Here is a 13612-nt window from a genome sequence, read left to right as displayed (position 1 = left end):
AGTCAATACATCTGACCTTGAAACAGAAGCATTTCTCTCTTGTTTAAAATATATATTAAAACAAAACTCACTCCCCCCCCTCCTCGCCCGCCCCTTGATGTTGGCAGCTGCTCTATTGAGCCACAGTCTGATAAAAGGAAAATCAAAGCAAAGTTAAATCCGTCTGAGTTGAAAGCTAGCGCAGGCTCTCGGGCTATTTGCCTCAATTGCACATTTGTTCTAAAAACGAAGCGCGTGCGCGAGCAATCCCACAAAAACCTGTGTCCTTTCCCTGACCATTGTGAAGGAGGCGGAGGGCAGGGACGTGTCGAGGCGAACGGCCGACGCCGTGACCCCCTGGGCTGCAGCGCGTGGGAGTGTAGCGATGCGGTCCAGGCGGGCATGTGGGCAGACTCCTAGCTCTCAAGAGGGGAAGTGTGGGTGGCCGCCCCTGAAGAGCGGAGCGGCCTGAGCCGTGTTCAGCTTGGAAGCCGTAATGAGTCAGAGAAGCCTTCTGGTAAATGGGGGCCAGCGGGTTCTAGCGTGTAGCGGCTACTCTGTCCTAGGTAGATCTGCTTGCACATACAGGGTCGCTAGGCTGCCTGTCCTTTTCATCCATGCGTGAGTTATTTGCATAAACTCGGGTTCCCATCAGCGAGTTCTTCCCTGCCTGCAAGCCATTGATGCTATTTGTATTGCAGTAGTACCCGGGGGAAGGATGGTCCAAGAGTTAGGGCCCTAGCCTAGAATTTGGAGTCAGGGTTCAATTCCCCATGCCACACAGGAGGTCTGTTGACCTTGGGCAAGTCACTTAGCTGCTCTGTGCCTCAGTTTCCCCATGTGAGCATATACCTGTTAAAGATTGTGCGATGCTGAGTTACTATGGTGATAGGCGCCATAGAAACTCCTAAGGTAGACCAGGATCTGGGGCTCCTTAGTGCTAGGTAGTGCTGCATAGACACACAGCAGCACCTGCCCCAAAGAGCTTGCCATGGTTAGGCATAAACGCTGCCTCCTACTGTGGCACCGTGTCCGTCTCTTGTGCTCTCCTTGCTCCAGTGCAGGGTTGTTCCGTGCTCTCCCTCAAGGCTGCTGTCTTGCGATTAAGCCACTCGCTTGCTCAAAGGCAGCGTGTGAAGCAGCGGTAGTAGCCCGCCTCCTTCCAGCACCACATGTAATTACTTGCCACTGAAATGCAGCCGCTTCTTTGGTGGAACACGCCTCCAGAGAATAAGAAAGGGCACCCCTTTCTCAAGACCCAGGGCTGGAGTAAGAGCCTCGCCCCTGTGTGTGTTCTAACATCCGAGGGATTAACTTGGATGGAGGCAGGAACGTGGGATTTAATACGGGACCCCGGGTCGATCCTTCCTCCAGCTCTGGGGTTCCGGACATTAAACTTCCCTTTCTGGAGAGGGCTGCGGCTCTGAGGCTGTGGAAGAAGTTCATCATGTATCTTTGTTGCGGCTTCTCTCTCCCCTCCAGACTCTCAGAAGAGGGCTATTGTTACGGGCCCAATGAGCACCGGGTTTTGATATCTGCATATGAAAGCTCCAGTTGCCATGGTGCTGGGCAGGCAGCGATGTGTATTGCCAAGCACAAAGCCCCAGCGGGACCCTAGGGTCCGTTCCTCCCGATGCCAGATACCTGAGACTGCCCACAGCCGTTCCCCAGGGAAAAGGTGGCTTTCTGGAAGTGCCTTGCGTTAAACTCTCCTGTATCTTTGCCCCCAAGGAGAATTACGAGGCTGCGTCATGCTGGCCAAAGGGATGGGGCTTTCATCCTGGAGAATGCAGGGCACCCAGCGTCCGACCTCCCGAGAGTTCTCTGAACACCCAGGAAATAGCCTTTTAGAATCACGGCTGGGGCGTGACCGCAACCCTCCATGGTGTTCTAGCTACTGATACAACCAAACACACAGCTCTGATGTTTTCGCGGAGGGCTGGAAAGTTGTCTAGTGTGTAGGACTCCGGGGTTCTGCCACTGACTTTGTGGCCTAGGTAAGTCACTCAATATCTCCATGTGCTAGTTTCCCACTGGGTAACCTTGGGGCAAGTCACTTGACCTCCCTGTGCCATCTGTGAAATGGGGATAATGACACCTTTGCAAAGTGCTCTGACCTCTACTAATGGAAAGTACAGTATCAGAGCTAGCGACGATGACAATGATGATGGATGTACTTTCCTCAGAGTGTTGTAGAGCGGAATTAACTCGGAATCCCAGAGCACTTCGGGATCAGCAGAGGAGAAATGTTGTATGTGCCAAGGAGTCTTGAAATGTAACCACCTGATACAGCATTGCTGTTGCCTGGCAACCTGCTTGCCTGCTGGTGTAGTATGGGAGCCTGGCTGACTGGGGCCGGTGCGCTGGGTTACAGCTACGTGGCAAAGGTTTGGGGCTCCGGAGAGTTCCACCACGCACCAAACCAGTTTACTTTTTGATTGTGTTTTGGTGAATTTCCATGTTCTCTCCTCTCCACAACCTTACTGCTTGAGCATTATAAATGCCCTTCAGATACTTTGCACTTGTAGTGCCTGCCATCTGCCTCTGAACCCCTGAAAAAATGACTGACTGACCCTCACAACTCTCCCGTCTCTCCTCGCAAACTCCCAGATCGTACGTCACTCCCACGGTTCCTTCCCAGGAACTTATTTTTCTCCGGCTTTAAGGCACACATGTCTCCTGGGGCTGGGGTCATATAGACCGGACCACGTGTGCCAAAGGCAGTACGCAGGCTGATTTTCAGTGGCACTCACGCTGCCCGGGTCCTGGCCAACAGTCCGGGGGCCTCTGCATTTTAATTTAATTTTAAATGAAGCTTCTTAAACATTTAAAAAATCTTATTTACTTTACATATAACAATAGTTTAGTTATATATTATAGACTTAGAGAGAGACTTTCTAAAAATGTTAAAAGGTATTACTGGCACACGAAACCTTAAATCAAAGTGAATACATGAAGACTCGGCACAGCACTTCTGAAAGGTTGCCGACCCCTGATATAGACCATTCATCCTACTGTGGAACAATATTGCACCACTCTGAGTATTCAGTGGGGGTCAGTTCTGGGTTCTTGGATTAAAGTGCTTAAGTGTGTTTTCTTAGTGGTTTCCCTGGGGCGTGAGGAAGGTGAAGCCAATGGGGGGCAGCTCCCCCTGGGTTGCTCGTAGCAAGAATTTCTGTGTCCGAGGCTCATTTTGTCAGCCTGCGATTTCTTTACAGTTGCATTATCATGTTTGGGGGGAGGGGGGGCGGGAAGTGGGGCGGGCAGTGCCCAGTCTGCCAATTCCACCAGTGCCAACTCCAGGTGGTCAATAATCAGGAGGTAGCCCCCCACTTCCCAAAAGTGCTTTATATGAGGTTTTTGTTTGTTATAAAGAAAGTTGGGGTTTTCTTTGCCTCCTGATTTGTTTTGAGCCTTGTACGGGGCATTCAGGGCATGTTTTCAAGCTCTTCTCCCCGAGTGTGAAACCTTATTTTTAAATCCAATCTGAGCTCCTCATTTCATCTCAGGACTGCAGCTGCTTGGGGTTTCAAGAAAGACTCAAAGCATGATGAGAACTGGCGACGCTGCTGTTGTGTGGGTAGCCAGAGGCCTTCCAGCTCCAGGACTGTCTGTCTGACACCTTTCACCAGCTATTATTTTATTTATTATTTGTATTACTGTACAGCCTAGGAGTCCTAATCACAGACCAAGATGCCATGGTGCTTGGAGCTGGATAAACTCTGATTCACCAGTAGCGGGGATGGCTGCGTGCAGGGTGGAAGGAGGAACCATGTAGGCTAGAAGTGTCATTCTCTTTTCGGGCCGTGGTGCCTTTTAAAATGGGTTCCTAAGGATCCCCTGTTCTGGGCCTACCTGGGTATAGTAGAGTTCATGGGACACGTGATTCCATGTGACTGATTGCTTAAGGCCGCTCCAAATCCAGTTGATAGATGCTCCTCTGATCTTTGTTCTGCTCCTCGGCGTGGCCAGGGGTTAGGTCTGGGCTTCCTTCCTCAGACGCCTGCCAGGGAACGTCCCTTCCCCAGTATCGAAGCGTGTATCTGTAGGATTCTACGAGGTTGCCCATCACAGCGGTATCGGAACGCTTAGGCCCTTCTGCCAGTCCATAACTCCCACCCCCCCACTCCGCCTCCCCAGGCACCTGGTGCTTGGCAAAAGGGGCCAGCTCTGTTATCTGGAGTGTCCCCGCCCAGGCAGGTGCCCCTCTCCTGACACTCATTGCTCCCACAGCCAGTTGCTCCGGGGGAATGGGGAGGATCATAGAAAGGTCGGGCTGGCAGAGACCTTGAGAAGTCCAGTGCCCTGTGCTGAGGCAGGACCAAGTAAAACTAGACCCTCCCTGACGGCCTCTCTGCCTGCTTTCTGACACATCCCACCCTCCCCGTGGCTGTCTCCGGGGCCTCCCTTCAGCGAGGCGGGATGAGTGCTTAGAGCCCAGCTCTTCCCCTTGGGGTATCCTGCAGGGTGCCCAGACCACACAAGGTCCTCCAAGTGCCACCCGAGGTAGAGTTTGTGCCCATTCTCCCATCTCGCAGCAATGCCAGCACAGAGGTTGGGGCACAGTTTACTGACCTGGGGAAGGGAGGATGTTATCTGTTTTTGGGGTGGGGAGGGGATGAAAATGGGGGCATAAGAAGTTGCATGGTTGAATCTGGAGACGGCATGGCAGAGGAGGGAAGGCTGGATTTGCTCACTAATCCTGACGTGTTTTTCACACACCGGCCTGGGCCAAAGGGCCTTTAGTTTTTTATCCCCAAATAACCTTGCCACTTTGGGGATATTTTCAACTTTCTTCGCCTCCCGGCTCCAGCCCTCAACGCTCACTTGGTTTTTCCCCGAAGAGTCTCGGCCGGGCGGATTCCTCAGCATCACGTGTGGCTTGTGATCCGCGGCCCATTGTGGGAGCAGCCGCTGATGCTGCTCCCAGAGCACCCAGGAGGCTGCAGTCCTCTTGGCCTGAGATTGCCGACCTGCTTCCTGGCTAATTCCCTCCCCAACTTCCCCTTCTTTGTAGCCTAGCTCTTCCCTTGGGTGGTCACCCCTACCCGCCCCATGTGGTCCAGCATGGTCCATCTTCACAGCAGGCTCCTTCCCTATCCCCACTGGGGAGCTTGGCTCTCCCAGCTGGACTCTGAAATCCATTTCCCCTCCGCCCCCAGTCGGACACCAGACCAGTAGCCTTTGGATCACACCTTCTGCACTTTATTCTGCTCGTAACCCTTTGGCGGCTGGCGCACAGCCTCCTGCAGAGGCCAAGCACCATGGGGACGGGTGGGGGGGGGGGGGGGGGTTTGGGGATGAACAGCGTTGCGCAGAGCAGGTGCCCAGCTAGGGGAGAGCGCCCTGGATTCTGTTCTGTCCCTCGCGGAGAACAGTCAGCCAAGCACCACTTGAACTGTCCTTCCGGCTGTGGTGCCACTCGGAGCCCAGCTGGGTTTGCCAGACCCGAGGCAGAATTTGCAGCTCTGGCCATCAAACTTCCCTCTGGGGGCCGCGTCCTTGGTGGTGGGGTTAGCCCTAGCACGCCGCTCTCTGAGTGCTCCCATCGACTTCAGTGGGGCACAAGGCCCTACCCCGACATGAGTAAAGGCCCGAATCTGGCCCATAGCTTGTGACGCGATCCCAGCCACACCTGGGAGTCGCTAATGGAAAGAGTTTAAAGAGCAAACCGGGGAACTCCCAGGGTGACTTCTGTAAATCACTTCTTGAGCTTAGAAGCACAGCTGTTGAACCACGGGGCATACAAGGGATTAAAGGGCTCGGGGGGTGTGTGTGTGTGTGTGTGTGTGTGTGTGTGTGTGTGTGTGAGCGAGAGAGAGAGAGAGATTTTGCAGGATTATTTGCTTTTCTCCCTGATTTGGAAGAGGGAGAGGCTGGGGAAGTGGGTAGAGCACTTCCCTAAAGCACCCATTTAGTGGTGTCCTTGGAGAGCGGAGATCTGATCTCTCTGACTTTTGGGGGGCAGAGAGTAGGGCCCAACTTTCAAAGGCGGAGCATCCCAGGACACCAGTTGAAGCCAGTGGCTGGTTGGCATCTCTGAAAGTACGGGCCCTATGTATTCGCCTAAGCCTTAACAATTGCTGGAGTCAAGTCTATGGGTTAAGGGGCATGAAGTCTGCGTCAGAAGCTGGAGATGTGCATCTACTAGCAAGGGAGCTGAGTGCACAGGGGGAAAGCCGGGTGCTGGAGTTCGTGATGCAGCCGGTAACTGGCAAGTGCGATACAGTGGAGATGCAATGATCTGCAATTCCCTTGTGCAGAGGAGTTGTGGACGTCTGAGTAGTTTGTGTTTTACTATTACATTTTCTTGCACTTATAGTCTTGTGTAAGTCCTAGGTTATTTTGCCCCCCCCCCCCCCCCCATCCAAAGGCTTTGTCTCATTTTAAATATTGGATGCAATGTTTTGTTTTGTTCTCCGCTTTCTGCATATTTCCCCTGAGGTTTGACCTTCCTCAGGGCATTGCTGAATACTGGCCTCAGCCAAGCTCACAGGCGCAGCAAGCTAGGTTCTGTACAGACACCGAATAAGAGATGCTCCCTGCCCTGAGCCCAGACCAAGGGCAGGAGGAGAAACAGAAGCCCGGAGAGGGGATGTGATTTCCACAAGGAATAGAATGGGGATCTGCCGAGTCCCAGTTCAGTACCCTAAACACGGCCCAGCTTTGTATCTTCTGTACGCCTGGGGGGCTTTTTTTGGGGTGTCACTCTTCTGACCCTTTCTCTTCCTTCCTAATGTGAGTTCCAACTAGCAGTTCATGGTTCCAGCCATGGAGGCTACTGTATATTGTGGTATCGGCTCCTCTCTTCACTCCCTCCACATGCTACTCCGCGTTCTCTGGGCCTTACCTAGGAATGGAGGATCCATCCCAAAGAAACTCAAGCCATCGTCCCAGCTATAATGGGGTGCCCCCTGGGGGCAGCAGAACCGGGGGGTGGGGAGGGGGCTAGCACCCCTGCAATAGAAATATCATAGGGGCTCCACCTCCACTTAAACTCTCGCATGCCTGCAAGGAGGGGGAGGTGAGAGCAGGACCCAGAGGGGTGGAGTGCTGGCCACAGAGCCCAGGTTTGGGCTGGGAAACGGAGAGGGAGCTGCAGTCCCTCTAAGGGGCAGATGGAAATGGAGCTGCCGGAGGAGGGTGCTTTGGGGGGCTTTGGTCCCGCTGTCTGTGTTGCTGCGCTAACTGTTTGTTCTCTCCTTTTTCTCCCCCTCCCCTTTCCCCCCTGCTTTCTAAAGAACATAGGAGGCTTCTCGCGGGTAAGTGATGGTGTATCATCCTAATGCCATTCTTCCATCCACCATCAAACCAACCTTGGATTGTCTTCTCCTCCCTCCCCCCCTCCATTCCATCTAAGGTTCTGCACCCAACTTTGGATGTGCTTGAGCAGTAGGGAGCCTTCCAGAGGCGGGTGCAAGATTGCCCGTTCCTAGGTGGCCTCCTGCTGGCTTTTGGGCATGCACGCACCTCTGGGGTCGCGACTGCCATTAGATCACAGTTTGAAAGACCATCTGCCTTTGGATGTTTCCTGGATTGCTCCTATGAGGGTCTGGCTCTTACCTTCTGCCCACTAACTAGCCCAGTGGGTGGCCTTCCGGAGCCAGGCTAAAGCCGTTTTCCATTTAATCTCCTTGCAATGGGCCAACGGCAGTGTTCAGCCATCGGAATTCTGCAGATACAGAGCTGTGATCTAATGACGTCTGTCACCTAGCCCTCGCCCCAGGTACAACTCCATCCTCACCTTTCCTGGCCTCGCGGGAGAGTAGCAGGCCGAGGGGTCCGCCAGCCTTCTTGGCCTCCCATTCTTCCCTCTTGTGGTGTTTGTTTCAGTTTCTGGCCGTTCCCTCACCCAGAAGGCTGGGATGAAAGGGAGTAGGGAGAATTGTGCTGTGTGCATGTGGATTCTTCTGGAGGATTGTAGGGTTAAAAGGCCAAAACCAAATGCACCAACCTTTCACCGGATGTTTTATCAGTTCATGTAAACCGGGCTGTGTTCCACACAAAGAATTCACCCTCCTGAAACCGGCAGAGTTTTCCCGGCACTGGCTCAGCGTGCGCAGCACCCCGTATCCCAGGCCCCCTCCCCGGCTGGGCCTTAACTGCACTCGGATAAGCTGAGAGGGGCAGGGAAGCCGCAGCGCTGATAGTTTTAAACCTCAGCTGGTGTCACTCAGCGTGGCCCTCGGCGGAGTCGAACGCCGGCTGAGGGTCTGGCCCCTGCTGCTGTGGGTATTTGCAAGGTGGACGGGCCTCTGGGGCATAGCCCTGGCTTGTTAGGGAAGCCAGAACCCGAGCTCCTACAGGGGGGCTCTTGCTTTTGCTTTCTCACCGTCAGACTTTGGAGTGAACTTCCTCAGCTGGATCCTTGTGACCCTCCTCAGGCCTGCGGCGGAGCCTGGGGTTAGATTTGTGCAGTCAGAGCCAGCGTCCGTGCGAACTTGCATGCTGCACGGCCAGAGACTGAGGGGAGGCCCGCTGGGACTGCCAGGACATTGGGGGCTCTGAAATCCCAGCCTGCAGTCCCACCTCTTCAAGGGACAGTGCAGTGGTGGCAGGGGGGCAGCTCCTCCCCTATCCTGGAGCATTGGGGAGGGCTTCCTCTCCTCTGGGTCTCTGCCCCCTTCTGCTCTCCCTGCTCCCCACGCACTGAGTGCACAGGGGAAGGTCAGGGCTTGGCACAAGCTCCCCCTGCGAGGTGAGGGATGCGCTGGAGGCCTCTCCCCCGCTGGCAGGAGGTGGGGATGGCAGAGATGATATTAACGAAACCCCCTTCCGGCATCCTTCCAGCCCCCAAATGACGGGTGGGCTGGAAAGCCGGGCAAGCCTGGGGACTGGTGTCTGAATGGGAATTAGCCCAAATGCCCAGGAGGTATTCCTAGAAACCCCGCTGGGTCTTGGGAACCGCAGCTCCGGCGTGGGAGGGGCCTCGCTGCCTGGGGTGGGGATGGCATGGGATTGACCCTGATAGCCAGACCAGATGGGCCGGGGCTGTTCGCTCTGTGCCCATTCCCCTCCCAGGGAGCTGCTTCTCCTTGGGCTTTTTTTATGTTCTGAGAACAAACAGTGTCTGTTTCTGTTTTTTTCTCTGAGCCCCAGCCCGTCTCCCCAGTAAGAAATCGTTCCAAGGGAAGGAGACTGAGTCAGTGCGTGAAGTGCAGCCAGTCCAGAGTCTGGGTTTGCCCCGTTCTCAGCCTTGGCCATGCGGGGAGGAGAGATCAGGTGTCCCTTGTACTGGCTCGCAGGAGGAGACGGCTTGTGCTTACCAGCTGGCTGGGCCGCTCTGAGGGAGGGCAGGGAAAGATGAGCCCATTTTTGATTCCCCTATAGACCTCGTTGTGAGTGTGAGGCGGATTGCAGACGCCTGAGCAGAGGTAACCCTCTTATAGTGACCTACCAGTTACACAGCTGCAGCTCTCTTCCCAGCTGCATCTCCCCCCTGGTTTGTGCGGGAGGAAACGGAGTTCACTACTTTAACTCTTGGATTGCGCCATTAGGAAATGCTTTCCTGCCCCATGCGGGGCTGGCAGGGGCAATGGATGCCAAAGGGCTTGAATTAAAATGGGCGTAAGCTTTAAAATGGGTGGTAACGGTTGGAGCAGTGTGTGAGCTGAGGGCTGAGTTAGCTCTTGTCTACATGGGAAAGTGGCACTGATTTTAACTTGCATTGGTTTTTAAACTGATGTATTTAAACTGGTGCAAACCCTGTGTGCGGATGCTCTGATTTTGGTTTGAGGGCTTATTTCTGTTTCATGTACCCTGCTTCCTCACTGATTTAAGCTAATGCCCAATAATAAGCCTCTCTTAAACCAGAGTCTCCACGCAGGAGTTTTCACTGGTTTTAGTGAGATCCGTTTAAAAATCGCCCCTGTAGTTTCAACCGGGACAACTTTCCCCATGTAGACAAGGCCTTGGATTTTAGTGACTCTGTCTACCACCGCTGAAGCTGAGCGGGTGAAATCCCAGTGCAAGCCAAGAGGAAGAGGAGATGCCAAGGGCTGTGCTTCCAGTCCTGCATCTCAGCTGGAGGTAGGGGTGGAAGCACCTTCCGAAGATCCTCCCTCCCCACACTGTACTCAGACCCTGATATGATTTGCAAGCCTTTCAGTGGCCCCAAGTCCTTCCTCTGCCTGTCTGATTTCCAAATCGCCCGGCCTCCCCAGGCTGTATCCTTAACCACTCGGCGCTTCTCCCCCAGCTGTCACGTGGGCTGATGTTGGTGTTAAACAGAGAAGCCCCATCATTAAAACAAATCCCACGTGTGCGCTCGGCTCGCCATAGAGGGCAAGGCAAGGGTGCGCAGTGCAACCGGCTGGATGGGTGCCTGCTCCCCTGTGCTCCCTGGCGCTGGGAATCCCGGGATGCCGGGGGTGGGGGTGGGAAATGCTGCCGGCTCCTTTGTTTACCGGCTGCAGATATGGAGAGTATGCGAGGAAGGAATTCGGAACATGGCTGTGTTTGTCGGTTCATTTCTCACCCCGGCAGGGGCCCCCCCCCTCCGCAAACATTCACAGGCTTGCTCTGTAGCTGCCGGCTGGTGCAGAGGACAAGGCAAGTGCAAAGTGTTGGCATGTACACCACTGCCCCCTCCTGAAAGCAGCATGTCAGGCCAGTTCTTGTGTTCGCTGGAGCCGTCACATGGCCAAGGCCCCTGGTCTCTGTGGCCCGAGGATGGGTGTCCTTTCTAATGCTGCACCTCAGGGATTATTGGATACAGGTGGTTGGTGTGTGTATGTGTGTGCATTGCACACCCCCGTATTGACGTGCTCCCGCCAGTTTCCTTCTCCTTTGCACCAGTCTCCCATGGACTCCATCTCCTGGGCTAGCGCTCACCTGTCTGGCTCCAGCCCACACTCGTCTTGTGCCATTGCCCGTTCATTACTAACAGCTGACTGGCTAGCAAGTGTGAAAAATCATGTGGAGGGTAATTGGCAGCTATATAAGGAAAAGCCCCAAATATCGGGACTGTCCCTATAAAATCAGGACGTCTGGTCACCCGCCCTAAGCTGGCCGCAGACGCGCTGCCTGGCGAAGCTGAGTTTATAAGCTGCTGTTTGCACTGAATAAAGAGACAGTAAAGCAGCAAGGGGACAAACCAAAACCCTGGCTTGGGGCACCCCTGGAATGGGGGGAGAGCCCGATCTGAATTGTCCCGCTGGCCTGTGCCTGTCAGCACAGGGACCTGGGCAGTCTGGCCTAGCGGGTAGTTACTAAGCCACCCCACTTCCCTGGCAATGCACCTAGGAAAGGGACCGAACCAAGCCCAAGGGTGCCCCCTGCTGGCTGCAGCTTGTTATGGCCCTTCTCCCTTGCAGGCTCACACAGCGTCATTCAGCATGAATATTTCATTTTTTAAATTGGAACATCTCCTCTGTGCTCCGGACAGCTCCCGGGCAGCGCTCACTCTCTGAGCCCCCATCTGGCTGCTTGCTCCTGCCCCTCTCAGTGGCGTGCGAGCCCATTGCACCTGGGGCGGGGGGGGGCATATTCTGATCTGTGCCCGAGACAATGGGGTTAATATTTTATTTACACATGCATGTGGCAGCAGAGTGCATCCCCCCAGCTGGCAGCACAATAGCAGGGCACCTCCCGCTTTGCTGGGCTTTGGGTGGTTGGATTCGAAAAGGGGGCTGGGTTCCGGTGTTTTTTCACCCGTCCCTTTCTGGATCTCCATGAATCATGCATGGGGCTCTTTACTTAACGCACGTAGGTGATCTCTCCGCACAAAGCCTGGCCCTGCCAGACAAAAGGCAGCTCGTCCGGCGCTCGCCTTCCCCCATTTGTCCTGTGTGTTTTGTGCCTTTCAGAGCAGCTGATTCTGTTTGTACCACCCACACCTTCCTGCTGCCTTTCCCGTACTCCTGTCGGGATCCTGGCCCTGTTCAGCGGTGGTGTGGCCAAGGCCTGCAGGCCCCTGACTGTGTTCCAGGGGAGGAGGGTTTTGGGGAAAGAGAGGAACGCACTGATCCCTGCACTCCTTGGGCTGAATTTGTGTGTGGAGTGGGGCGGGGCGTGGGGGGGAATTGACACCCCCTCCTGATGACCTGCAGTAGATTTATTCCTGGGCCAGTCTCTCCTCATGGGTCACAAGTCTCCATTTCAGGCACTCGACCGGAGCGCCGTTCTGCACTTTCTCCATTCCTGCTGAGTTCCTTGAACTCTGACCGTCTGTGGAGCTGCTTCCGTCTGGCTCCTGGCGGTTGTCCTTCCTACCCCCAGCTAGGTGCAGCTCAGTCCTGGGTTCCTGAAGTTATTTGCCTTTGATAAGGGGGGGGGGGGGGGAATGACAGGAAAAATAAATAGCGAAATTCCCTTCTGCACCTTGTGTGGCTGCTTCACCCCTGTCCGGCACTGGGGCTGTAACCCCCACACTGGAGGCCTGGCAAAGCCCCAGAGGAGGATGTGCCCAGCTGGTAATGCAGTCTGGACAAGATGAGAGCAGCCAGCCCTGCTGGCAGAGAGGGCAGACGGGGTCCCTAGGAACGGGAAGTCCTGCAGCCAGGGAGACCAAACAAACAGCAGATACGGCATGGGTGTGTCTGTAGCTGACCAGCCGCACCCTCGGCACCCAGCATGTTTATTTCCATCCTCCTCTCTAATGCTGTCCCAATGCTCCCTCGCTTCCATGGAACCGAGCAATGTCATGGGGGCCGGGGGCTCTCCAAGGAACCTGTTGGAGAACCACTGGCTGAAAGCTGGGTGGATGCGTGCGTGCGTTGAAATTGTGAGCATGCTGGCTGGGTCCCCATAAACATTCCCATTGCTAGACTGGTAACATCCCTTAGTTACGGGGACAAGCCGCTAGCTCTTCATCCTTCGCCCCTGCCCCCTCAGCTCGCCCGTGCTCTGTCTGGCTACCTCATTAGCCACAGTCAGGCTAGGCTTTCTCTCCTTCTTGGTGTCGGCCCGTCAGGGTTGCCCCCTCTGCCTGCCCTGCCTGCCAGCCCAGGGCGCCAAAGCTCCCCTCTGCCGAACGTCTGCCGGGGGGTTGGCGTCCCTGTGCCCTGCAGAGAGGCTGCGGCTGGTGAGGAGCAGGTTATTTCTCCATGTCTCCTTTCTCTTGCTCCCCCTCTCTCCCTCCGAGTGCTGTTAGTGGGGTCACTCCTGGCGGTGAGCACTCCCACCAGGCCTGTCCCAGACCAGCTCTGCAGATCCTGGGGTTTGTCTAGTTGATGGGAAGCTATTAAGGACAAGGCTCGAAACCCAGCAGCCGCTCCCTTTGAAAGCCTGCGCCTGACTTCTCTTGGCCGGGAGCTGGGGCTGACATTCCTGCATCTGCAGCTAGCGGCTGGTACAGACTTAATCCTGTGCATGTGAGAAGCCAAGCAGCGGTGCCAGGTGCTTAGCTGGGGTGCTGCTCCCCTCCTTAGCTCCATGTACACGCCTTAGCGTGGGGTGCTCTGCAAACTGCCCCTTTGCCCGCTCCTGCGAGGGCCTTGTGAGCCCAGCCCCTCTCTCCTTCCCCTTCCCCAGAGCTCCCTGCTGGGGTGTGTTATGCTGTGTGGGGCATAGGAAGAGCTGCTTCGGCAGGGAAAGTCTTTGGGATCCTCGGCAGAAGCTGCTGTCTAAGTTGATCATAGAATCATAGGGTTGGAAGGGACCTCAGGAGGTCATCTAGTCCAACCCCCTGCTC

General features: G+C 55.1%; 1 protein-coding gene across 8 annotated transcripts in view; it reads left to right on the top strand.

Annotated features, from left to right (window-relative positions):
• The window catches only part of AGRN (agrin), a 223979-nt gene that overhangs the window by 81049 nt on the left and 129318 nt on the right, over positions 1–13612 (top strand). For 5 of the 8 annotated variants that reach the window (XM_065575200.1, XM_065575197.1, XM_065575204.1 and 2 more), the window contains exon 3: positions 7221–7241. The exons of the other annotated variants lie outside the window; for them this stretch is intronic. In XM_065575200.1, the coding sequence (XP_065431272.1) occupies positions 7221–7241 (21 nt within the window). The remainder of the gene's footprint in view (positions 1–7220; positions 7242–13612) is intronic. 8 annotated transcript variants of the gene reach the window in all.

This window comes from Chrysemys picta, chromosome 21, assembly GCF_011386835.1.
Source record: "Chrysemys picta bellii isolate R12L10 chromosome 21, ASM1138683v2, whole genome shotgun sequence".
Taxonomy (NCBI): domain Eukaryota; kingdom Metazoa; phylum Chordata; order Testudines; family Emydidae; genus Chrysemys; species Chrysemys picta.
Note: the sequence above shows the minus strand (reverse complement) of the source record. Positions and strands in the feature narration are given on the sequence as shown.